This window comes from Zingiber officinale, chromosome 1B, assembly GCF_018446385.1.
Source record: "Zingiber officinale cultivar Zhangliang chromosome 1B, Zo_v1.1, whole genome shotgun sequence".
Lineage (NCBI taxonomy): Eukaryota > Viridiplantae > Streptophyta > Magnoliopsida > Zingiberales > Zingiberaceae > Zingiber > Zingiber officinale.
The window spans coordinates 141,904,092-141,931,743 of NC_055986.1; the positions used below are offsets into that span (position 1 = coordinate 141,904,092).

The window sequence follows — 27,652 nt, forward strand, 5'->3', positions numbered from 1 at the left end:
AAGCACACTCTAGCCACTGCGGGTTCAATATCAGATTGCCATTTCATGTTTTCTCCTTCCTCAAAAATCTCGGCTGTGTCTGACACTGACGGAAACTCGTTCTTGGTTGCCGCTAAAGACACGCTTAGTCGTCGTGGTGTCCTCCGGAAGGAAACCAAATGAGGCAGTGCAATACTGGAACAAGGCAAGGCGATTATTTCCTTTGCATTCTTCTTCTCTGTTTCAAATGAGCCGCCCACAAGCTCATCGGCCTCCTGTGAGCTCGTCGGCTGCAGTCAGGGTTCATCCTTCGAATCAGGCGTTTCCTTTTATTCTGGTCAACATGATGATCCTTTTTCTCCCTCGTAAAATTTTTATGTTTAGGTATGATTAGTCCTCTATTATCTATTTTATGAGCCATCGCAAAGTCACCAGCATATTCACATGGTGGTGCAGTTGGTATTTGTATAGCAGTGCATATGTTGGCGCAGTTGGTATTTGTATAGTAATTATTCTAATAAATTTTAAAAGTATTTTTTAACAGGTGTAAAATATATTGTCGAGATTTTTCTCATGTAAAGCACCACTGCCCCTTAATAATGATTTAACCCTTTTGAAAATCATTAAGGTATCGAACCTTTTGCTCCAACAAAATTATCAACTTCTTTTCTGAGGTATTGACGTATTGTGGCACACAGGGTTTAACTAGCGACCTAGAAGAGGCATGGAAGACTGTAGAGCTACGCTCGCTGTGAGACGAAGAGCTCAATTTGAGTGAAGGTCATTTTTTCACCAAAATGCTTTTAATTTTAGTCTACTAACGTAAAATAAACGTTCAGTTATTTTTTACTGCTCAAAATAACGAAAAGTAGTTTGGGATGTTTGTATAGCTTTTCATACCTACAATGTTGAGGGATGTAGCCGGGAGCCAACTATAGTGGATCGTCTGGAATAAACGCTATCATCATTTACTTAAATATTGAGCGACGTAGAATAAATAATATTAATTTAGCAGATTCTGATTTTATTGATAACTCAAAAGAACAACATATAATAAATTTCAGTTTACTAAAGATAAAATCATTACAATAACTTATCCCACTTAATAGATTGCCATAGCAATTACATGGTTTGTTTTCATATTTCATCTGAAAACGAATAAATTGTGAAGGACAAAACGACTAATGAAATAACCCTACTAATATGGCAAAAAGGCGAAATCGCTCGCCCCCAGCGCCCCCGCCACACCCGACCCAAGGTCATCACGAGGGAGGTAAATCACAGCATCCTGAGCGAGCATGTGACAGGTGGGGTGAGTTGCACAGGGACCGGGGATTTACGCCCCGACTACCCTGAGTTTCGACCCCGCGACCTCATGTGGCAAGCACCCACCACATACCAACTCGGATGACCTGTGGGGTCGAAATAACCCTACTAATGCAGTGATAATGAGAGGTCTCACCCTGCTATCACGGTGGAGATTAAAGAAGATTAAAGTCAAGACGATCAATGTGCAGATGACATCGACTGGTCGAGTAAAGCATGCCCCGATCGGGGAGAAAGCTCCGACTCATCGTCGCCTTCACTACGAAGAGAAAAACAACCGACACTCAAGGGAGGCGACGTGCAGAAGCCGAGCCGAGCGGCTATCCCGCTCGGTCAAACAACAGAGCTTGATATGGCCAGAGTTCGACTTAGCGGCTACCCCGCTCGACCAAACAGCATGCCTCGGTAGTGACTTAGTGGACCCTCGGTCGAGCAGACACACACTGAGGAATAGTGAGGTTCTGGCCGATCAGACGGGACACCAGAGCGGTGGAAGGCCGACCGAGCGGTCAACCCACTCGGCCTAACATTACACTCTCTTTGATATCCTTCGACGTCCTTTTGGGAGTTGGTGCTGCCGACACCGGGCATGGACAGCCAGAAAGATCGTACGACAGAAGCTTCCACTGTCACTTCAGAGATATGCTCGACCCGTTAAGGTATTATGTCAGAGACACTTTACTGACAAGTCTTTTAAGGAAAAGCTTTGAGAAGCGTACTCGCCTTGGAAAGCGTACATGCGCGCTGCCGAAGCTTTATATAAAGGGGGTCCAAGCATCGGCGGAGGTATGTGATATTCACTGTTTGTGCTGCAGTCTTCTTGTTGCTCCGCCTTATTCTTCATCGTCGGTAACTGACTTAAGTGTCGGAGGGCCAACGCCGGGGACCCCTTCCCTGGCTCGGCACTGACATAGTTTGTGTTGCAGGTCCGAGCGGAGTCCACAGGAGGTCAGCGTGAGCGCCACATCCCCAGCTTTCTGTCTCTTCGACTTTCGGACATGATCATATTTAGCGTCATCTATGGGAACGTAGCCTGCATCCGAGTCAAAAGATGGAGGATGTTGGGCGACTCACCACCGTGACGCTCACCCAAGAGCTCGACATGCTCGTGCAAGCCAGAGCGGCAAAGATGATTGAGCAACAGTAACAACAAGCGTTAGCCAATCGGTAAGCACCGCAGCCTGCAACATCGGCGGCCGGGAGACGAGCGGGGCAAGAAGACCGAGCAGAGCAAATCTCTGTATGAAGGCAGAACAGAAGGTCGACCAGCACACAGGGGAAAGCGCCACCCAAGTCGATCCCCTTCCATCGCGCCTTGTTCCAAACCCCCTCAGAAATAGCTCAGGCAAATCAAGAACGGGGATCGTCTTCAGATGATACTCCCGTTCAGGACACACGAAAGGGTAAGGCACCCCGAAGTAGCGCGTCGCCCGAACTGATCAACCGAAAGTTCTCAAAAGGGATCTTACAAGACCCTCTGTCGAAACACTATACCCCACTAGCGATCGGGACCTACAACAGATCGACCGATCCAGATGATCATCTGGATCGGTTCGATAATGAAGTCATGCTGCACTAGTATACAGACGGAGTGAAGTACAGAGTATTTCTTACTACCCTCTCTGGATCGACGCAACGCTAGTTCCGAAGACTGCCGGACGGCTCAATACGAAGCTTCAAGGACTTCCGAGATGTCTTCTTACACCACTTCGCCAGTAGTCGACGTTATCAAAAGCCGAGCGTCGGCCTCTTCTCCCTGAAGCAAGTATCGAAAGAAACGCTCCGAGCGTACATACAGCGTTTCAATCAAGTAGTCATGGGCACCCCCTCAGTCTCGTCTATGATAAACGCCTTCACTCAGGGGCTCGTCGAGGGAGATTTCTTCCGATCGCTCATCAGGAAGCCACCCAGGGACTTCGACCACATGCTCAAAAAGGCCAACGAATATATCAATGTGGAAGAATCCAGGTTGCCAGAAGAAAAAAGGTGCAGATTGAGCCTTCGGCACCGACCGAGCGCCGACTGTCAAGCAGCCATCAGCCGCCCAAGCGGTCGAGGGCCGAAGGAGCACCGACCGTCAAGCAGCCATCAGCCGCCCAAGGGGTCGAGGGCCGAAGGAGCGCGACCACACCAGGAGACCAGGGCACATGTCGTACAACATGTGGCGTCCGATCGGCCGAAGGCATCGAAAGGCAAAGTATAAACGCCGATGTTCTACTCTTTCCACCCGTCGGCGACTCACAACACGCGGGATTGCCGCGGTCTGACGCCGATCATCAATCGACCGGCTCCAAGACGATACCCCCATTGATCTCCTTCTCCCGATCGATGACGAAGACATCGTTCTGCTGGGCGGCAAGAGGACAAAAGAAGGGCGCCCAAGTGGCACCATCAACATCAATGGAGGGATGACACTAATCCCTCCCGAGATCCGGCCGAGCGAAATTGACCATCCGCTCGGGAAGAAGAAAACAGGAACAACGCATCCCGAGGAGAGATAGGCATGCTAGTCGAAGGGTCGACCGACGACGACTCCAACAGAGCTAAGAAGTCGTACGCTCGACAGCTGGAGATCTACGCAATGGGGTGCAATAAGGAGAAGGCCGAAGGGCCCGAGATAAGCTTCATCCCCAGCGACTTAGAGGGAGCGGAGATCTCTCACGACGATGCGCTGATCATCCGGGCGGTAATCGCTAATTACACTATTTACCGGACTTTTGTTGATACAGGGAATTCAGTGAATATCATCTTCAAGAAGGCGTTCGATCAATTACAAATTGATCGGAGCGAGTTGCTGCCCATGACGACTCCTCTCTACGGCATCATGGGCAATGAAGTGCTGCCGCTCAGACAAACCCAACTGACCATCTCGCTCGGAGAGAAGCCACTAAGGAGAACCATGACCACCAACTTCATCATGGTGGATGCGTCGTCGGCCTACAATATCATATTGGGTCGACTGACCCTCAACGAGTTTCGGGCGGTAGTATCTACTTACTGCCAAAAAATCAAGTTCCCGGTAGACGACCGGGTGGGCGAAGTCAAGGGCAATCAGCTGGTTGCTCGGCGATGCTACGTCGAGATGGTCAAGGCCGAGTCGAGAAGCCCTTGGAAGAACTCGCGCTTGGACGTAAACGCGATCACTGAAAAACCCTCTACCTTGATATACGAAAAAAGGAGTAGGTTCAGATTGACCCTAGTCGATCGAAAGCAACAACCTTCATTGCCACCGACCTGGAGGTGGAGAAGAAGACAGAGTTGGTCGCATGCCTAGACAAAATCACGATGTGTTCGCCTAGTTGATACACGAGCTTCTCGATATCTCCCCGAGCATGGCTCAGCACGAGCTTCATGTCCGACCGAACGCTCGATCGATGAAGGAAAGAAAGAGGGACTTCAGCACAGAAAAATTGTGATAATCCAAGTGGAGATAGAGAAGCTGCTGGAGGCCGGCCATATCAGGGAAGTTCAATTCCCGAGCTGGTTAGTCGATGTTGTGTTAGTCTCCAAGCCGGACAATAAATGACGGGTCTTCATCGACTTTCGCGATCTGAACAAGGTATGCCCGAAGGACTTCTATCCACTTCTCAGGATAGACCAAATGGTGGACTCAACGGTGGGATGCGAGCTGATCTGCATGTTCGACGCATACCAAGGGTATCACCAAGTGTCGCTCGCCTGTGAGGACCAAGAGAAGGTCAGCTTCATTACGGCTGACGGAATGTACTGCTACAACATCATGCCGTTCGGACTCAAGAATGTCTGAGTCACTTACCAGAGGCTGATGAACAAGGTGTTCCGATGGCAGATCATTCTTAATATAGAGGTATACGTCGACGATATATTAATTAAATCTCTCCGAGGTGTTGACATATGCGCAAATATCAACGAGACCTACCGAACGCTAAGGACCTATGGAATAAAGCTAAACCAAAGCAAATGTCTATTTGGCGCGAAGAGTGGCCGCTTCCTGGGCTACATCGTCACCGATCACGGCATTGTAGCCAATCCCAGCAAGGTCAAAGCTTTGCAAGACATGTCGCCGCCTCGGAACTTGAAGGAAACTCAACGGTTGACCGGTCGGATCACGATGCTATCCAGATTCATATTTAAGTCATCCGACCGGAGCCTGTCATTTTTCAAGGTGCTTCACCAAGCCACAAAATTCCAGTGGGACGCCAAATGCGATCGGGCATTGGAAGAGCTCAAGGAATATCTAAACTCCTTGCCTGTGTTGGCTAAGCCGGTTGTTGGTGAGCCACTTTGGATTTATTTATCATCCAATGAACATGTCGTTGGATCGGCTCTAGTTAGGCAGAACGGCCACGAATAGCAGCCTGTATACTTTTTGAGCCATATATTGAAAGATGCAGAGTCTCGCTACACCGGCCTTGAAAAATTAGCTTATGCGTTGATTCTCGCCACTAGGAGGCTTCGTCCGTACTTCCTAGCGCACACCATCATCGTGCTAACTAACAGCACCCTGGGACGAGTCCTTCTCAACCCCGAAGCATCAAGAAGGTTAATCAAATGAACGACTGAGCTAAGCGAATTCAACATCCAATATTAACCTCGAGCGGCAATCAAGGCTCAGGTCTTGGCGGATTTTGTCATAGAGGTCCAGAGTGTCGAACTAGAGGCAACATGGAAGATATATGTTGACAGCTCGTCCACTCGGCAAGGCAGCGGAATCGGCATACTGCTTATCTCACCACGGGAAGACCGAATACAGCTCTCCGTTCAGCTGGACTACAGAGCCACCAATAATGAAGCAGAGTATGAGATATTGATAGCCGGCCTGCAGGCAGCCCGGCATGTGGGAGCCGCTAAAGTCCTCATTCCCTCGGACTCTCAGTTGGTCACTCAGCAGCTATCCGAGACTTTCGAGATAAGCAATGCCCGACTCAGGCTCTATGCGGAGACCTTAGAGAAGCTGAAGTCTAACTTTCAAGAAGTCATCATACAAAAAATCCCTCGGTCGGAGAACCAGGCAACGGACAAGTTGACAAAATTAGCCAGTTCGCTATCGCTGATGGTCATAGGGCAGCCGATCGAACAAGTCTCACTCGTGGCGCACATCGACTGGATGGAAGGAATAACCTTTCCAAATGACTGGAGGACGGTCCTAACAGACTTCTTGCGGTCGAGAACTACCCCTGTCGATCCGGAAGAAGCTCGCTTGCTGAAGAAGAGGGTCGGACGGTTTACCTTGGTGGGGGACTAGCTTTATAAGAGAGCCTTCGCAAGGCCCTTACTCAAATGCGTCAGATCGGAGGACGTCGAGTATATTCTGTAGGAGGTGCACTAAGGCTCCTATCAAGGCCATTCAAGCGGCCGTGCATTAGCCCGAAAGATACTCCTAGTCAGATATTTTTGGTCGACCCTCCAAGAGGATGTCGCTCGGACAGTAGCCACCTGCTTGTCATACCAAAAGTATCACAATCTGCCGCACCGACCGACCGACCGAGGAAATAAAGACATCTACAGTATCTTGCCCGTTCGACCAATGGGACATGAATATCATTGGGTTATTTCCCATGACGACCGGTCAGTGGAAATTCCTGCTCATCGTGGTGGACTACTTCTCGAAGTGGGTAGAAGCCGAGCCACTCGCAAGAATAACCAAGCAGATGGTCATTAAATTTGTTTGGCAGAACATCATTTGCCAGTTCGGCATCCCACACCGACTCGAATTAGATAATGGGAGGCAATTCGTCGGTCAGAGGCTCAAAGAGTAGTGTGAGGGTTATGACATTCAACAGACTTTCACATCGGTGGCCTACCCCTAGGGCAACGGACAAGCCGAAGTCGTTAATCGAGAGATCCTCAGGGTGCGTTTGGTTGGGGGTTATCCTTGATAACTTTGGTTATTCATCCAAGGTTATTAATGAAAGTCCTGTTTGGTTTAGGTAATCGATGATTCCCGAATAATGTTCCATTTTCGATACGTCAGCAAAAGGGGATTGCAACCCGGAATCGGAAACCCTCGGAAAACTGAGGTTTTTCTTGATTCCGGAGTTAACAATTTTTTTTTACCCAAAATACCTTCGGATAAGAGAAAAATGTGAAAAATAGAAAAACGTAAAGAAAAAAAAATGAAAAATATAAAAAATAAAAATAGAATAAACGTAAAAAAATAAAAAAATTTAAAAAATAATAAAAAAGTTTTAAAAAATTTAAAAAACATAAAAAATAGAAAAAAAATAATGGAAAAATAAAAAAAACATTAAAAATAAAAAAAACATTAAAAATAGGATTTTTTTTTTTAAATTAAAAATTAAAAAACGTCAAAAAATAAAAAAAATATATTAAAAACGTAAAAAATAAAAAACGTAAAAAAAAATAAAAAATGGGAAAAAATAAAAAAATGTAAAAAAAGAAAAGAAATAAAAAAAATAAAAAATAAAAAAAACATAAAAATGAAGAAAAAGAGGAAAACGAAAAAGTAAAAAAATTTACCGTTTAAATAATAATAATATTAATAATAATAACAATATTATTATTATTATTATTATTATTATTATTATGGTTGGTTTTGTAAATGAGGGTAATACAGTAAAATATTAAAATAGGTTATTCATTAAAACCTTCAAACAAATAAGTTTTTGTTGCATTACCTAAGTTGAACCAAACAACATTTGGTTATGTTTTATTCCCCATAATCTTGGTTATGTGATTAACTGGTAATCACATAACCAATGTTATACATGATAACTTGAACAAAACACACCCTCAGAGTTTTACGCGCTCGGCTCGACCACGTTAGAGGCAGTTGGGTCGACGAACTCTCCAGCGTGTTATGGGCCCTTCGCATGGCCCTGAAGGAGGTGACTAGCGTAACCCCCTTCCATCTGGTATATGTCGGCAAAGCAGTTGTCCACGTGGAGGTCGAAGGGGAATTCGATCGAGTATAGCATTACGATGAAGGAAACGCTGAACGAAGGCTCATGGAGCTCGACTTGGTGGACGAGACACGGGCCAAAGCAGCGGTCGGCGACGTCACCATGCTCGAGGCCCCATAGGAAGGACTTTTCAAGATCGTGCAGAAGGTCCGTTCGGGCGCCTACTATCTGGAGGATGAAGAGGAAAGGCAGCTCGAGAGGTCATGGAGCGCGAATCATCTACAACCCTACAGGGCTGGATGAGAGGTGCATGAGTGAATACTATGTATTTTTTGTATGTCTCCTGAACGCATGACAAAATATGAATAAAAAGTGAAGGCCTCTTGAAATGCGTCTCCCTCAACAGTCGAGCGGCGACCTTAAACCCGGGTGTACGTCAACGGTTGAGAGGCGACCTTAAACACTTGTCTCCATCAACGGTCGAGCGACGACCTTAAATGTTTGTCTCCATCAACGGTTGAGCACGCGACCTTAAACGCTTATCTCCATCAATGGTCGAGCGACGACCTTAAACACTTGTCTCCATCAACAGTCGAGCGACAACCTTAAACTCTTGTCTCCACCAATGGTTGAGCGGTGACCTTAAACTCTTGTCTCCATCGACGGTCGAGCGGCGACCTTAAACTCTTATCTCCATCAACGGTCGAGCGACGACCTTAAACCCGGGCCTACAACAACGGTCGAGCAGCGACCTTAAACCTCTATTTATGACATCTTCACTGGTCTCAGACCAGCATATCAGATCTCCTATCTCCCTCATTCGGGGTCGAGTTTTCTTCACTGGTCTCAGACCAGCATATCAGATCTCTTATCTCCCCCGATCGTGACCGAGTGGTCTTCAGAAAGCTCGAAGTCTTTAAAGTATATTGATCATTCGACACTATTCTTCTAAATGCTCCTAGGGCCGATCGGAGGTTCGCAGAAGCATAATGGTAACTCTGAATACAAAGGGGGTTAGTCAGCTAGATAGAATAATCATGGACGATCGGAGTGACGAGGCCACGAGTTCTTGCAATACTCAAAAGAGTTGAAAAACATACAAGGAGATAAAGCTTGTCCTAACGGACAAGAATTCATTAAGACTTCAAAATTTTACAAGATGTCAAAAATTTTACAAGAGCTCTCGACCTCACTCAAGGTAATCCAAGACGTCATCAGGTAGTGAGGAGGTAAGCTTGTCCTGGCTTATGATGTTACTAGTCAGAGTTGCCGACAGGTGGCATCCCTCGCGGAGCTGGTCAATCGTCCCATCGATGGCCAGATCGAAGAGGCGCAGAGCTCGATCGACGACCTTCTCGTTGAAAGCATCTGAGCGAAGGCAATTCTTCTTCATATCCTCGAAGCGGCTAGGCTCGTCTTCTTAGTAGGTCTTCAAGGTCGTTCGGGAGGCTTCCAGCTCATCCTTGGAGGTGACCAACTGATTATTTTTGACCGCCAGTTGGTCGCGAAGAGCAACCTCTTCGATCGACCGACTCTTCCACTCGGTGACCAGGAAATCTTCAACTTCCTTGAGTTTTTGGGCGAGGGTCCGTGCCTCCTTATTCTTCAGCTCGAGGTCTTCGATGGTCCGATTCTTCCTTGCATTGGCTGACTCGATTTTGTTGTCGAATGTGGTGACCTGCTTATTGAGTCGAGCCAGCATAATGGCCAAACTGTCACTCTTTTCCCGTTCGGCCTCGAGCAGTTTGTTGCTCTTCTCTAGATCGGCCCATAGTTTGGCCACCTTGGCATTCGTTTGCTCTTGAGCGGCGAAGAATTGGCCTCTCGATGCCTTCATTTTCTTCACTTCCTCCTCCAAAAAGGCTAGCCTGTGGCACATGGCCAGACTCTCCACCCAGTACTGCAAACAAAGCGAATATAAGCGTCGATCGAAAATCAACTATGAAAATGCAAAACTTACCCCAGTAGACACTTGGGTGTGGTTATCTGCGAGTGCCCCTGGAGGCATCATCACCGCACGGGCTCAGGCCTCCGCCCATATTTGGACGAGTGGCCCGTGGATGATAATTTGGTGCTCCGGAGCTCGGGACTCGACGTTGGATTCACGCCACTCCTTGGTCGGTAGGTGTAGAATGGCCATAATGTGGTGTTCGCCGCTCGGAGCTGACTGTGCAGAAGTTGCCCGCCCGGACGGCCGGAATGAAGACGTCGGACGGATGCCTGACTTCTGGGCTTTCTCTTTTGGTGGAAGGAAGGTCACCGGCGGTGTGTAGACTGTCCCCTGAAGCAGACCAGATAGGGAGGGGGTCCAATCTGACGATTCAGGGGTAGTGGACTCTTGGACAGGAGCGGGGATCGACGTCCCGACCCGTTCGGTGGACCGCATCCCCGAAGTGGCAGAGCGCGACGAAGGCTTCGCTCGGCGCCTCTTGCACCTGATCAGTGGCTCTGCTGAGGAGGTTGAGCCAGAAACCCCCTCAACTTCGACGACCGACTGCCATTTAGAAGGAGGCTAGGAGCCACCGGTCGCTCCACCACTTGCCAGAGCGAGAGCCACTTCGCTCTCATCCTGCGGCTCCTGAGCAGACTGGCGACAGGCCTCGGCTCTCCAATTCCTCTATAGCGGCCGCATTGATCACGACATCAGCAAGCTTCGCCTTGCCGGCCAGACGGGCGCGTAGCATAACTTTGGCTGCAAAAGAGGAAGAAAAATTAGTTAGAATCAAAAGAAGGATTGAAAGATGTTTCATACATAGGCTGGTTGGCAACCGGGTGCGGATCGGACTCAGACCGAAGATGTAGAGGATACCTTCTAACAATAATTTATGGATGTCATACTTCTGATCGACCAGCATGGAAGCAGCATTGAGATAGTCTGACCGGCTCTTGTACTTCTTTAATGGAGGCTGAGTCACCACGTCGAGTTGCCAGGAGGTAGGAAAATCCGACCGCTCGGGAAAATGCACAAAAAAGAAGCTCTTTTCTGTTGGGATTGAAATGTAGCTAGGGGGGGTGAATAGCTCGTCGTGATCTTGTTCTTGTCGTTGCTTGCTTCTTGTGATGATGTGCAGCAGAAAATATAAGAACCAACATAACAACGCTAACTCTAGGGATTTACTTGGTATCCACCTCAAGAAGAGGTGACTAGTCCAAGGATCTACACACTCACGCACCCTCCACTATGAAAACACTCCTTTACGGTAACTACCGTAGGCGGAGAAGCCTTACAAGCTCACAATACAACAATAAGAAAGAAAGAAGCAAAATACAAATAAATCTTACAAAATTATAATAAAACCCTAGCTTCTTCTTCTTCTTGTTGCAACTCGCCTCTTGACTTGGATGTGCCTCCAAGAACTTTCAAGAACTGGCGGTGAGGAAGAAAGGATCGCTGTATGTAGTTTCTGTGATCACCCGTGGAGAAGAGAAGGAAGAAGTACCGAAGACACGCTCGCCAACGGCTTTATCTGCGCCAATGGTCGAATCCCAATCGATTGGATTTCTCCCAATCGATTGGGGAGGCTTTGGATCGATCGGCCGATTGATCCAGAGCGCCTCTATACTCTTTGGAATCGCTCTGAATATTACCCGATCGATTCAAGGCTTCTCAAGCGATTTCCAGCGCTCCAATCGATCGGTCGATCGATTGGAGGTTTCAATCGATCAACCGATCGATTCAGAAGCTTACTGTTCACTCAGAAACTCTCCCAATCGATTGACTAATCAATTGGGGAAGTTTTGATCGATTACCCAATCGATCCAAATGTTTTCTGCGCGAAATCGCCTCAACCAATCGATTGGGGAATCGATTGACCAATCGATTGAACCCCCCAATCGATTGGCCAATCAATTGAAACCCAGAAAGCTGTGTAGAGCTTGAAATTAGTTTCGTTTCACATCTGAGATCACCTCATTCTGATATCCGAGTCAAAAGTTATGGCTTTCGGAAGTTCACTGCGTCCGAACTTCCTAGTTCCATGCCAACTCCCTATTGGACTTACGATCGCTAAGTGCTCGATTAACTTTTAACCCATCTGGACATTCTCTCCTCGCACCAAGTGTCCGGCCAACCTTGACCCACTTGGACTTACCATCTCATGCCAAGTGTTCGGTCCTCCATGACCCACTTGAACTTCCTTCCACCAGATGTCCGGTCATCCTTGACCCATCTGAATTTCCTCTTGCCAAGTATCCGGTCAATCCTTTGACCTACTTGGACTTCCAAACACTAGGTGTCTGGTCAACCTTAACCCACCTAGTTTTCCACATGCCTGGCTTCACTCACCGGGGCTTTCACCTGCCTGGCTTCACTCTCCAAGACTTTCATCTAGCTTCACTTACTAGGATTTTCCAACTGCCTAGCTTCACTCACTAGGACTTTCACCTGACTTCACTCACCAGAATTTTTCTTTCTGCCTAGCTTCACCCACTAGGACTTCTCAGTCAAGTATCCGGTCAATCTTGACCTACTTGACTCTTCTTTAAACTCAGACTGGTCAAACTCTAACCAGAGGGGAATTGCTCCAGCAATCTCCCCAATCGAATGATTACACCTGTAATCTCCACGTATTATCTGTATTGTCAAACATCGAAACTCAAACATAGAGACTCAAGCTTGAGCCAACTCAAGCTTAGTCAACCAGGTCATCCTTGACCCAAGGATATTGCACCAACATTTTCAATGTTTGTTGGAAATCGACATTTTATCAAAGAAAACTAAACCCACTCAGCTTGGAAAAGAAAAGTCCCTGGCTCGGAAGATTTGGGATAATAAAAGTAATGAAAGAGTCGAGGAGTAAATGGAATGTTGTGCAGGCGAAAAAGAACCACCATCCCGCACAGCAATCGAAAGGAGTTTGATACTAGTTGATGGAAGGAGAATCAGAAATACTTACACACTGCGAAAAAAAGGGATGGATGAGAAATCATAGACCGGCGGTAAAATGGTCCCTAAAGAAGCAAATACAGTCGGGCGGCGGAGAATTTGACCGATCGGAAGGAGAAGGAAGGGCAACTTCGTATTCCGGAGAAAGCTCAAAAGCGACTTTCAGACTCTCAGCATTGCCGACGTCGAATCGGGGCTCAGTAGAGGTGTACCAGGGCCTCGGGATGCTGGCAGGAGGCTACAAGAAACTCGCCATTGCAAAACAAAGAGGTGGAGATGCGAAGGAAAGAAAACCTACTGGCGGAATTGTCGCCGGAACACTAAGACGCCGAAAAACTCGAGGACGAGGAAGAACAGACGTCGAAAGACGTGGATGTTGTGATGTATACAATAAGCCTAGCTTTTGTATGAACATCTGTTTTTGAGATATTTTGAAATGAGAATCACTTTGGTCAAATGTCTACATTTTATATTTATATATATGTCAATGCAGTTGCCCATTTAATTTATATTGTAGATAACATGGTATGTGGTGTCACACAGAAGATCATGTTATCAGTTACTTATAAATTATAAATAGTAGCTCGCAACCAAGATGGATAGGGACAAACCATTGGAACAGTTGTAGTGTAATTTAGTATTAGTTTGTCCTGACTATATAATTACACTAGTACACTATGTGTGTATTGAGCAGGATCATTTGAGGTTGTTCGATTTATACTGACTTTATAAAAGAACATAACCTCTATTATTATGAATGTGCGTACTCTTAATCCCGATATAATAACAAATACATATACTTAGTATTTATTTCTTTAATTTATCAATGGGTGAGATTTATTCGTTAAATTAATAGGCCCGATAAGTTGGGAGATAGTACCATTTATATGGTGTGTTGTTGATTATAAAGGAAACTGTGTCCTATTTATTTAGGTTGATGATGTCCCCTTGAGGAGCTTATAAGGATTATCATGCAAACCCTGCAGGTGTACTTAGTCCGACATGATAATAAAGTTGAGTGGTACTACTTTTGGAGTCTGATGTTAATTAAATGAGTTGTCAGTAACTTGTTTAATTAATAGACATACGATATCTTAAACACAGGGAGATTAACGCACTCATGATAAGTAGGAGCCCATATTGTAATATGGGATTGGTGTGGTAGTTCAATAATGGCCCTTTAGTGGTATGAGTTATTATTGATGAACTTGAGTTGAGTGTTCGGGTCGAACACAGGAAGCTCAAGTCCATTAGGAGGCCAAAATCAATTCCTCCTCTTGGTCCATGTTGTAACCTCTATATATATAAAGTCTCACATCCACCCAAGCCCTGCTTTTTACCCAAGCAAGGGGCCGGCCAAGCCTTGCTTGTTGCTCAAGCATAGGGTCAGCCAACCCTTGCTTGGTGCCCAAGATAAGGGTCGGCCAAGCCTTGCTTGGTGCCCAAGCAAGGGGCCGACCACAATAGGAATAAAAGGGAGATTTTATTTAAAATAGAATTTTGTTAAAATTTTTCCTTTTATAGCTATTTACAATGGTTTAAAAGAGAGATTTTAATTTTGTTAAAAAAATTTCTTTTTTTGTAACCATCCACAATAGGAATAAAAGGGAAATTTTATTTAAAATAAAATTTTGTTAAAATCTTTCCTTTTTAGCCGCTAGCAAAGATTATAAAATAAGAGAGGGTGGTGCCTAAAAACTAACCTAAGAATCCTCTTCTATTCTCTTGTGGTCGTCGCCCCTCCTCTCTTATTTTCCCCTTGCTTCTTTCCCTAGGGCCGGTGGCATCTTTCCCTTCCTCTTCATTAGGGTCAGCACCCCTTTGGAGAAGAGTTTACTTTGTGGCCGGTTGCTTGGAGGAAAAGAAAAAGAGAAGGAGGCATCCTATTCTAGCATCTTTTGATGGCCGAAAGTTTGGAAACAAGAAGGAGTCGGGTGGTTTTGTCTTGGTAGATCGTCGCCCACACGATGTCCAAGAGGAGGAGAGGAATACGGCAGAAGATCAAGAGGTCTTAGCATACGAGGAAAGGTACAACTATTTCTTATTCCGCAGCGTAATTAGTTTGTTTTTTTTTCCGTATGGATCCTGAACACCAACACAAGAGGCCAGCGATCTTGTGCTTCGATCAAGGTGCGCTTTGATCAATCAAGAACTTGTTTGATTGATCAAACACATGTCTGATCGAGCATGTGGGTTGCTAGGAAAGGTTCTGTGCTCGTACAAATTTTTGTACAGGGGATTTACACAGAACGGAACTCCCAGCGCCAACAATGGAAACAAAGGGAGATGGGGAGAAAGCTTACTGGAAATGTCGCCTGAGGAGCGAAAAAGAAGGATGTCGCCGGAGCACATGAGCATCGTCGAAGAACTCGCTTCAAGTGCGTAAATGCGGCGACACGCACGGGCTTATAAGCTCAGGGGTTGATCGATCGGAGCCGTCCGATCTAGATCGCAGAAACCCAGGCCAAGATCTCATTGTTGAATTTGAACCACCAAATGTCACATCACAACAGATATCTGTCTGTCACATCAGATGTGCCGTGGCAGGGAGCAAGACACATGGCGCATCACCACGAGTCGACATTTAATGAGGGCATGAGGGCGTGCTCAACTTTAATGCGAAGAGATTTGCACGAGTTTCCAAAAATCTGGGTGACGTAAAACTGGTTCACGCTCGCCCAAGACAGCCCCAGAAAAAATTGCACAAGAATAAACCTTCGTCGCATCGATGGGATTAAGGGAGTGTACCTACAGCCGAAAGACAAGCTTAGACAGGCCGACTGGCAGGGAGCGTTCGCATCCCAATCAGAAGCCAAGTTATGCAAAAGGCCGATGGGGGGGGGGGGAAGCTGCTCAGATAATTGTCCAGTTAGTCGGACTTGCAGCCTTATTCGACTAGACTTGAAGGGGAGGCATGTAATGCGGTGATAATGAGGGGCCCCACCCCGCTGCCACGGTGGAGATCAAAGTCAAGACGGTCAATGCGTAGATGGCACCGGCCGATCGGCGAAGCATGCCCCGACCAGGGAGAAGGCTCCGACTCGTCGTCGCCTTCGCTACAAAGAGAAAAACAATCGATGCTCAAGGAAGACGACGTGCAGAAGCTGAGCCGAGCGGCTACCCCACTCGGCCAGATAGCAGGCCTCGGTAGTGACTTAGTGGACCTTCAGTCGAGCAGACACACTTAGGAATAGCGAGGTTCTGGCCGACCGGACGGGTCACTAGAGCCGCGGAAGGTCGGTCGAGCAGTCAACCCACTTGGCCTAACAATACATTCTCTTTGATATCCCTCGACATCCTTTTGGGAGTTGGTGCCGCTGACACCGGGCATGGACAACCAGAAGATCGTACGACGGAAGCTTTCACTGTCACTTCAGAGATATGCTCGACCCGTTAAGGTAGTGTGTCGAGGGCACTTTACTGATAAGTCTTTTTAGGAAAAGTTTTGAGAAACGTGCTTGCTTGGGAAGCATGCACACGCGCTACCAGCGCTCTATATAAAGGGGGGGTCCAAGCATCGGCGGAGGTATGCGATATTCACTGTTTGTGCTACAGTCTTCTTGTTGCTCCGTCTTGTTCTTCATCGTCGGTGACTGATTTGAGCGTCAGAGGGTCAACGCGGGGGACTTCTTCCCTGTCTCGACACTGACCTAGTTTGTGTTGCAGATCTAAGAGAAATTCATAGAAGGTCAGCGTGAACGCCACATCTCTAATTTTCCATCTCTTCGACTCACCTACTATGATCAATAATTTTGGAGACAAAAATAATTTTGAAAAAAAAAGGGTATGTAATGTATGCTGTCATAATTTTTAACTAAAGCAATTATCGAAAGGTAATTAAAGTAATATAAGAAGAAAAACGGGATAAAGGAAAAATATTGAAGTAAATAATAAATAAATAAATATGTAAAAAAAAAATGGGCGCCCAGGGCCAGGCGATAGCTCTCCTCATCCTTGCTCCTCATTTGTCTACGATCAGATTTGGTATCTGTTTATCTTCCCGTTCTAATACAAATCCGACCGAGATCTGTCTGAGAGAGTATCTTTCCGGTCAAAGTGTTAATCCTTCGTGACAGATAGCTCCGTCCCTCCCATTAGATCCCAGAGAGAATTAGATCTTCGAGCAATTAAAGAGGTAAGTTGTTGCTGCCTGGGATTTTTCTGTTCCGTAGCTCCTGTTTCCTTTGAGGTTTTATGATTTGGCTAAATTTTGAAATGTTTGTGGATTTTGAAGAGTCCATGAAGTATCGATGCGTGTTAGATCTATGATCATCTGACCGAATCTCTGTCACAATAAATGTAGCTAGGATCCTTGGTGCACTTTGATTTGTTCCTTGATCGACATCGGCGAGTGCTCATAGATTCACTGGTAGGAGTGGGATGAGCGAGAGTTGTTTGACTTCTGAGTTCATTAATCTGTTCCGCTGGAGGATTGCCATGAACCGTGAAAACGTCTGAGCGATCCTTTGTCTGCTTATTCTGTGAGATTAGACTAAAGAATTCTCATTTTATTTTTCACATTGTTCGGTAACATTTTGACTGACATCAATATATTCCTAAATTCCTAGTTCGATATTCTTTTTTGAACCATAGATGTTTTCCTCACATGATCAGATTGAAGACTACTTTGACTTGGATATGTTTCATTTATTCAAATCTGCTTCATCGTATGCCCAGAATGAACAGCTTTTTCTCATACCATTTTACACTATCATTTAATATACAACTTGAGCAGTTTCCCGTCGTTATGTTGTTACTCTTCCATGCTTTTTCATCTTCCCAATCCTCAACACCATTCACTTGTACTTGGAACTTCTTTGCTTGTTGTGACTACCATCAAAATTGCAATACCTAGTTGGATTGGATAAAATATCTGAACCAATGCACCTTCATGCTTACACACTGCCATGACAATGCTTGTTGTTTATTCTACTAAGTCAAGCTTCCATTATAGTCAGTAGTCCAAGTGACTATTTTCAACTCAGGTTAATAGTCATTTGAGAATTTTTTTAATTAGTGCTTAGTTTGTTTATTAGTTCCTAACGGACGTTTGGTTCCTTTGCATCCAATTTCTGACCTTGTGTCATCCTATTTTTCATGTGTAGCTTCTTGGACATACATAAGTTATGTTCTAAGTGCAGTGAATAGTATGGTTTGCTGATTATTTGTGTTGCTGCAGCTAGCTTTGGGAGCTCAAAACCATAATAGAAAATGGAATTGCAAGATTCCAAAAAACATGATTCTTCTTCACAAACTGATAACATCTCCAATACAAGTAACCATGATTCTACTAAACCGAATGCAACTCTGAGAGAGATACCATCAATACTGTCAACTGGAATATCTTCATGGGCACAGGCTCTCAGAGGTTTACAAGGATCTCATCAAGGAGATTCACAATCAGGAAATGAAGGAAAGTCAACTTTGCAACGAATCACTAGTGGATTTGGATCACTTCTGCCTTCAAACTTATCTTCAAAAGAGGAAAGTGTTGAGAACAATACAACAGTTATGCAATCTGGTGTTTTTGAGGTTTTGACAAAAGGTTTAGTAGACTCTTCTAGAACTGCAATGAAAACTGTCCAAGTCAAGGCTCGCCAAATTGCTTCACAAAACAAAAAGCGATATCAGGTTCTTATGAGAATGAATATTGTTAATTGTATGGTTTCTCATTTTTTTTCAGAAGTCGATCCCATGGATATTATTACTAGTTTAGCATAAAAAGTATTTAATTGTCAGAAAAAAATTGCTGTTCATCAATGTCATATTAATACCTTTGACTTTGGGTTACAATTGAAATTTGAAACTTTGCTTTAAAGAGTTCATATTATTTGATCAAAGAAAAATGTGCTTGTCAATATCTTATTTTATGAACTTGAATATTCTCAGTTTTATCTGAAATACATTTTATTAAACCCCCCAAGAGAAACTTTTAGTTTTTTTCCTTTCAAACTTTACTCTTTTTCATTCAAACTAGATTCTGTAACAAAATTCAATCATCTCCCATTGCAATTTCTTTGACCCGCTGTGAAGGTGTCTTAAAAAATATTTCTACTTCATTTTCCCCTCATTCTTGTATTTTTGTTAGTAGAACTCATCCAGTTCCAGATCATTCATATCTACCTATTAGTATTATGGCACAAAACCTTTTTTAATATTTAAAAAGTTTAGTATGCATTTCTTTCCTCGCACTAGCTGAAGTTTAGTACAACTGTAGGACCATGATAACGTGTAAACGTATTGCAATTTGAAGGACATGTGATCATTTCAGTTGTCATGCCTATTTTCTTCCATGTTTCCACCATTTCTCATTAACTGGATTGGGATTAACTAAAGCTAAAAATTTGCAAATTCTTCTTTAGTTTGCATGTTTGATTAATTAAGAAGTGTTTTTGTTCTCAGGAAGGTGAATTTGATCTAGATCTTACATATATTACAGAGAAAATCATAGCTATGGGCTTCCCTTCTGGCTACATAAGCTCTGGATTTCTTGGCCTTTTTGAGTTTATTATAGTTTTACCATACTTGGTGCTTTGATCACAGCCTTTCATCTTAAAATATTCTACTTTGGCAGGGATTCTACAGAAATCATATGGAAGAAGTGATTAAGTTCCTTGAAACACACCACAAGGTCTTGCCATTCTAGATCACTGGTTTATCTCAACCATCTTGTTTAAATAAACGTTGTTCAAGAATGCCATATATCAAAAGTGTTGGAGAGGACAAATTTTGAAGAAACATTCTTCAATGATTTCAATTTGGGTGTTGGACTGGTGGACCTTAAATCACCTTCTTCAAATTTTTCAATGAATTAGCATATCACCTTGCTGACTAGTGGAGTCGTAAACACTTGTTCTCAACACATTTTTCATCCATAGATGTGAACTCATACAGAAACTAGATTTGTGTTCAGAAGAAATGTGTCTTTTCTTTCATAAATATGGTCCTTAAATTGCTTGTTTATTATCTGCAGGGGAAGTACAAAGTTTATAATCTTTGCTCTGAGAGGTTGTATGATGCATCCTTATTTGAGGGGAAGGTAAGCTTTCTGGTGTCATGAATTAATACATTTTGATATTGTTCATCAAAATTTTGACTTAATTTCTTATATATTTATGATGATATCATATATTTTTAGTGTGCAATTATCTCAACTGTTATTCCATGATATATATGTATGATTCATTGTTTTTATGTCAAAGTTTGTAACTTTTATTGACCTCCAAGTTCTCTGAAACAGAAAATGTGTAGAAAACATTACTTGTGGATAATTTTGATCCAAAGAATTCATAGCCAAACAAGCTACACTTAATTTGTATTGATAAAGTTAGATTGCGACTTTTACTAATGCTATGACCTCAGTATATGCACATTTATATTAGCCTATGGTATCTATTATTCATCGTTATGTGTTGATTTTTGCTTTCTGCTTGGTCAGGTTGCCTGTTTCCCCATTGATGAACATAACTGCCCATCAATCCAACTAATAGCATCATTTTGTGAAAGTGCCAAGTCATGGTTAGAGCAGGATGTGCATAATGTGGTTATTGTTCACTCCAAAGCTGGTGTTGCAAGGACTGGACTGATGATTTCTAGCCTTCTACTGTACTTAAAAGTGGGATGTTATTGCGTCTCATGTTTTTTATTATGTTTTTGGAATATAAACAAAAAATTATATTTGCTAAGTGACCAAATGGTGGTTAAAGTTACTTTTAACATGGATATTCTATTACACAGATCTTTCCAGCTGCTGATGAGTCCATTGATTACTTCAACAAAGAAAGATGTCTGGACTCAAAGGGGCTTATCATCCCAAGTCAAATTGTCAGCCATTTGTTCATAACCTTTTTTAAAAAAAAATTCTGTAGATGATTTTTTAAAAATATTGAATTTTTTATGTAAATCTTGTTAGAGGTACGTCAGATACTTTGGATACAATCTTACATATTCTAATGGTGACATTTCACCAGGGCGTAGGTATCACATTTTTTCTATCATTTTCATTAGCATTCAAGAGTAGCTGCAGTGGAGCACAAACAAATATAAATTTTTATCATTTCCTTCAGGTGCATGCTTAAGGGCTTTCGCCTTCATAATTGCCCATATTGGATCAGGCCTTCGATTATTGTTAGCCAACAAAATGGTACTTGATGATTTCTTACCTTCTCATGATTTATTCATTCTTATTTCATGCTGTTCATGTCAAGAAACTTGACGATGAGAAAATCTGTAACACTTGGTAAATGAGTTTTGGATGTTATCAACATATTACTAATTGAAAGTAGGCAAATGGCTGTCAAAATTGATTCTCTAAGCTAATCTGTTTTTCTTTACATAAGATATTAGCCTGTCCAGAAATAATTTGGAGCAGATTTGCTTACGCTAACTTGATAGGTAACCGGCATGTAGGTCTTGCATCAAGATAAACTGGAGTTTTTTTAACTGTATTTCATAAGAATATGATTATTATTGGAAATGACCATCACTAATAAGTTCACTATTAGTGGAAATGACTCTTCCGTGTTGGCCTGAGGACGGGCTAGCGGAGGCGATGGGGGTGAGTGAATCGCCTGTTGCCACTACTATTAGTGGAAATGACCCCACGGGTTAGCACAGATGGTTCATAGTATTGCCACAGATAAGCCTGGCTCGATTATCAACGGGTGCGGAAGCCCCGCAGGTTACGTCACCCCCTGCATGCGCTATTGTTGCGGGGTGAAACTCCCAGTAATTTATCTACTTGTATCTAGCCGGGGGGCGGGCGATACTAGGTTGCTGGTGAGCGTTATCACCTTTTGCCACGTACTATTAGTGAGAAATAGTTCATAACTTAGCCTTTCATATTTTGTTTGAAATATGTTGATCTCTCTTGTGCTAATAATATGTCATCAACCAGGAGTTCTCTTCTCAACAAAAAAGCACCCCAAGACTAAAGACTTGATGGTATTATTCCACATCAGATTTTGTCTTTTTGTTAAATTATTCTTTTTTTAGCTTTGTGATACAGTGCTTCTGTAAGCTTTTCATATGAGTCAATTACTAAACTTCAACAAGTTGTCTCTGCTTCTTCCTTCTATTAATTTGCAGTGTTCTTTTAACTAGACCAAATGAACTGGCAATCCGAGTCCATACCTGTCTAGTTGAAATAGTGAAAGTTTCTGGTTCACCAGGACAATTTCCATTAGAGTTGCGGATCAATTTAACCCCTCAGTACAGATTTAACCGATTATTAGTTATCAATTTAACCCCAGTCCAGATTTAACCAATTATTAGTTATTGTCATCATCTAAGTCATGTTTATTCCAACTATTTGTCAGATAAATAAATCTTATCTCTATAATGAGCTAGCTAAATTATGTTGAAATTGTTCCTAACAATAACTCAAATAAACATGGCAATATTATTCCACTGGGACTTATGGTTGGATAACATGTACATGCAGAACAATCATCGTAGAAAACAACTGTTATGCTGCTTATCTGTTTAGGAAATTATATAGTAATGTTTGTTTGGAGAGACTTGAACATCTGATCGTTGGAGAGACTTCCATTTGTTGACAATGTGAACATACCCTTTATTCATGTGTCTTCAGTAGCATGTCTTCTAGAACTTAATTTAATAACTTGTCTGGCAACATACCCTTTGTTCATCTGACTTCCATCCACAAAATGGAGAAGCAGTGTTGAGCCAAATGTCAGGTCTTATTTCTCAATTACAACGACATGTGATATGATGTAGCGCCAAATCATTTGTTCCAATGCTTCTTCTATAGCTTATACTGATATAAGGCCAGAAAAAAATAAATTATTCTCCAAATATTTGCAGCCAGAGCATTTTTGGTTCAAGTCAAAACAAAAGGGCATCATGATTTTTGCTTTACCGCGAGAGCCTGGTCTTACAGAGTTAGCTGGTGATTTCAAAATATATTTCCAAGACCGCCAAGGGGATTTTTACTGGTGCAAACTTCTCTTAAACTCTGTTCATCGACTATATCTTAGAAATGCATCTTAATTTATTTTCATGTTCCTCTATTAACATCTGATGATATTTTTTGTAATCTTGCAATTAAACTACATCCGATGTTGTTAGGTAATTGTGCTAGTGAAAATTGCATAATTCAGTCAAGGAGGAGATGAAATTATACCCGCTAAGTCTAAGCTTTTAAATAGTTGCCAAGTGAGACAGGAAAGTTATAATATGAACAACCATTTAGTTGCATTCCCTTGATCTCCCTAAGCACGTATGAAAATATAATATGCTAAAGGTATCTCTGAGATGCCTTCTTGTCATTTTAGAAGTAGTTAAATGAGAAGTAAAACATGAAAGCCTCTTTCTAATTAACAAAACAAATTCATAGTTATCGGAGCCATAGATGTCCATCTTCTGATTTAGGATAATGAAAGTTCCTACCGGGTTCATTTAGAATCCTCATTTTGCCACAATCACTTTCCCTGGGTAATAGCAATTGGTAACCATTTTCTCCTGCATCCTTCTTAATTATCTTGTAATTGGTTCTGCATAAATTATTCAATAAGGCACCCAGTCAGACATAGTTCTCTTCTTTACAGAAATTATGATGGAGTAATACTGATGAGAAATTCTTCTTGTAGTTGGTTGAACACATCAATGATAGAGAACAGAGTTACATTGAACACGACTGAGCTTGATGATTTTGAAAAGGTACTCCTTGATTACTGTCCAGAGATTTTAGATGTACTTAACTAATAAATCCAGAAGGAATATATACATACTATCAATTTTTTTATTTAAAAAATAAGAAAAATCAATCCAACCAAGGATGTGTACTTATAATGTTTGTTTGTGCGGCAGAGAAAAGTAGCTTCACCTGGATTTCAAGTTGAGATTGTGATGGTAGACTATGATTCATCCAAGTCTCAAAATCAAGATAACAGAAAATCTGATGTCAGTGTGGCCACTGAAAAAGCAAAACAAGACAGAAGCATGAAATCGCGCAGGAAAAAGGACAGCAATGACGATGTGTTCTCAGACAGCGATACAGAAGACAGCAGATCTCCTAATCAAGTCAGTCCTCAGCCTTTTAGCAATAATGGAGAAAATGCCACTTTTGATAGACCAACAACCAATGTTCCAACTGAAGGAACTGCAAGCATAGCCATTACCGCAGAGCAGATTTCTTGCAATGATGAAAAGGTAGAAACCCGAATTGTCGATGGAGAGACAAAGGAAGGAACAAGTAGCCGCAAGTTGGCAGAAGCGGCCACTTCAAATTCAACATCTGTGAGTGAGTTCAAGGCAATCGCAGCTGATGCATCTGTCTTTTCCTTTGGTGATGACGAAGACTACGAAAGTGAATAGCCTTGGACATGTCGATAGGCAATATGACAAAATTTAAGGAAGTTTTTTATTTTTACTTTCTGAATGTATATCAATCCCTCATTGTCCACCTAAATTGTACCATTTAAACTTACATTTTTAATCTCTTCTTGTTTGTATTGTTGTAAGCTATGGTCCAATCAATCATTTAGTTAATTATATTGATCATGTCCGAAATTGAAGAAAATTAATGATCGGGAAGATGGTTCTAACATTGACTGTTTGAAGACTATGATTCAGGAAAAAGTGACTTCGAGCGATCCTACGTTGTAATAGAAGAGTTAGTGACCAAGTCAGAGAAGAGGTCCTGGTATAGGTCATTTAATGTTCAAGTCAGTAATCGAGTCGAATAGATGAACAGTAGCTATGAGTGTGTAAAATTACGTAGTCTCACATACCTCCACTTGTAGATGGAGATCCCCTTTTATAGTATTTTTATTTGTCTTTGCACGAATATCAAAGCATTTAAAAAAAAGGATAAATTATAAAGATGTTCTAACATCTTTTCCAAAATAAACATGCAATCTCTGCTTCTAATGTACAGCTTGCATGTAGAATATTTTTTATCCTCCATAGTACAAGACGTCAAAAAGGAATATGAGGTCGTTGAATTGAGAGACTCACAATATACTTACATGGCAAGCCGACCAAGTTCCTCTTATCACCCGATCAACAATCGCTTGTAAGGACCAGCCGATTGAATTTATAGAGTGTTGTCATGGACTCGTCCCTCACTCGGCCTATCTGTTTAGCCAAAGACTTCAACCGGATCAGGGGTTCATTCTGTTCGATCGGATTATAGTTCTGATCAACTGGACTACTTGACTAAGCTAGTTAATCGTGCTATCTTCAAATGCCAAAAGAGTCTTGGTTCTAGAGAGTGTTGACTTAGTTTGAGTTATTCATCAATATTGAGAGACACGGCATCCGACCGACCTAATAATCTGGTCAGATAACCTCTCAACTGCAACGATTGATTGTACTAATTTTAAGAGTTGATATTTTTTAATTTTGACCGTCATATTAGCCAACCTTCTAAACTCTGACCTGACTTTGGCCCCACCTCCATCGCCCTATGATATATATATTACCTTCTGAAAATTTGAAATTCATTTCATTTTGCGCCTTCTGTAGGTTGAAAGGGTAGGTCGACAGTTATCGGAACCATACACAAGTGATTTCAGAATAATTTTACCATTTAATAAATTCATATACGAACAAGGAGAGCATTGCCAACGGACCTTCTTGTTGGATTAACACATGCCAATGGGTGTAAAAGTCATTCCAACGATAATGGTAAAAATTATAAAAGAAGAAACATGAGTGATACGGGATCTTGCGGGTGGATCCCGATATAAAATAATAGTCAAAGTTAAGATGATATGATAGTTAAAATTAAGAGGAGGTGGCAGTCAGCGTGTCACTCTTCACATAACTTTGTTCTTCACCTAGTGCTAAAACCTTCAGTACGAGGACGACCGGCCCATGAGCGGATCGGAACTAGGGGTCCTATTGCTCCAATCTTGTAATAAGACATCTATTATATATTCGATCATTTGATAGCTGCTAGAGTTTAAGGGATGTCTGACCTACCATAGAGTCGGTTGATCATACGTCCGACATGAATAAGGAGACCCAGCTTCCCACTCTCAGTACAAGTCTTTCATCATATGGTCGATTAACCCCACTATTGGTCGACCCTATAGGTTTTCTCAAATATCAATCCTCCTTAATATAGTCGGTCAGTAATAACTTCGGTCATATTTAAACAGCTTAGCATGCCTGTCTCTTACATATACAGAAGATAAAAGTGTAAAGCAATTCTCTTTATAAACTCAGTTGTACTTCCAAATCTTAGATTCTCACTTCAAAGGCAAGTCTTCGATCATATGGACGATCAACTTAAAATACTGATAATCTCTCAGAACTTAGTTCTTCATTTATCAGAGGCAAGCATCCTGGTATATGACCGGTCGGTCATAGAACCGACCGGACCTAGGGGACTTAGCTTTATATTACTTCAAGAGTAGATCTCCAGCATCATCTAGTGCATAATCGAGCGGCTTAAGGGAAGGATGACTATATAGACAATTACTAGTTTAAAGATTCGATCGAGATACACGCAGTAGACAACATGATCAGAGAATCACAACAACCTATCAGAGAAACAACTGTTTATCAAAGAATATTTCTCTATTGTAATATAAATATTCACTGGAATCTTCTTCGAAGGTGACTTTATACTTTCTATCAGCCGGCATATTATGACAACATATTTTTTCAACCGCATCATTAATGACGTAAGTTATAAAAGAGGTGCACATATGAGTAATGAAAGATTTCTCAGACGGTGACTATATATCTCCCAGGCTATATGTCTTCTTTTACACGATAATCTCTGACACTCGACATTTTTTACCATCTCATGATTGTAGAGATTATGAGAGGTGGTATATAAAGGGTCCTTTTCATTAGCGACCCTTTTCTTGATTTTGGCGCTGACGTTTTGATTGCTTTCTTTGGTGCGGGCTGAGAGAAAAGAAGAAGAAGCCCCTTTTCCCTCCGGTTCAGAGTCTTTTTTTAGTCAATCGCACAACCATTTGTCCAGTATTCCATCTCTCTAATTTTTAGACAGGATCAATTATAATTAGAGTTTGACACAAATCTCTTTTCATACCACTTATAATTATGCTATTTATGCAATAAGAAATTGACAATCGAAGTAAATTATTTATACTACATATATATACACAACCAATTAATCAGTTTATTGATATCCTCACGATATGCAACTCACAAACTCGAGATCCAATAACCCATTAGAATATAGAAGTAGAATTCTCTAATTGTGAATGCATAGAGAAAGAAATTAAATTAACCTATGGATGGAAAATCCTTTTTATTTAGAGCTGAGTTAGAGGTGGACAATAATTGCACGGATCATGGCTTGGTCGAAGAAAGAGAAATATTAAGGCTTCAGTTCACTTGGGAAGATAGAAAGGAGCTAGAGGGAGAAGTAAGGAATATGCCATAAAATTGCAAATTTCCATTCAAGTAAACCTACCTTAAATTTCATGGATTAGCGTATACTAATTGCTCTGAGATCCGAAGAGAGAAAATAATCATAGAAGCCCAATTTACACTCATGGGTGGAGCTTACATGGGACAGTCTGAGCTGATCCAGATAAAATAAAAAATATAATAATTAATTCCAATTTGAGAGGTTGGAAGTAATCCGTCGGTGGGTCCAAATTAAAAAACTGAT

The 27,652-nt window shown here is 42.4% G+C and overlaps 1 protein-coding gene across 1 annotated transcript; it reads left to right on the forward strand.

The window, feature by feature from the left end:
• Positions 1–18,243: 18,243 nt before the first annotated feature.
• On the forward strand, positions 18,244–24,369 carry LOC122042900 (phosphatidylinositol 3,4,5-trisphosphate 3-phosphatase and protein-tyrosine-phosphatase PTEN2A-like). The gene is made up of 12 exons (XM_042603293.1): positions 18,244–18,663; positions 19,435–19,545; positions 19,607–19,663; positions 20,006–20,071; positions 20,471–20,647; positions 20,770–20,856; positions 20,945–21,009; positions 21,099–21,175; positions 21,929–21,975; positions 22,858–22,988; positions 23,643–23,712; positions 23,863–24,369. Exons 1-12 carry the CDS (start codon positions 18,244–18,246, stop codon positions 24,367–24,369), a joined length of 1,815 nt encoding a protein of 604 aa, XP_042459227.1.
• The last annotated feature ends 3,283 nt before the right edge of the window (positions 24,370–27,652 follow it).

Bases quoted from the DNA above. Each gene is read 5' to 3' on its own strand.
- LOC122042900 (XM_042603293.1), top strand. From the start codon at position 18,244: ATGGAATTGCAAGATTCCAAAAAACATGATTCTTCTTCACAAACTGAT. The intron at 20,072-20,470 runs GTAAGCTTTCTG...CTGCTTGGTCAG, and splicing joins CATCCTTATTTGAGGGGAAG to GTTGCCTGTTTCCCCATTGA. The intron at 21,010-21,098 runs GTATCACATTTT...CATTTCCTTCAG, and splicing joins GACATTTCACCAGGGCGTAG to GTGCATGCTTAAGGGCTTTC.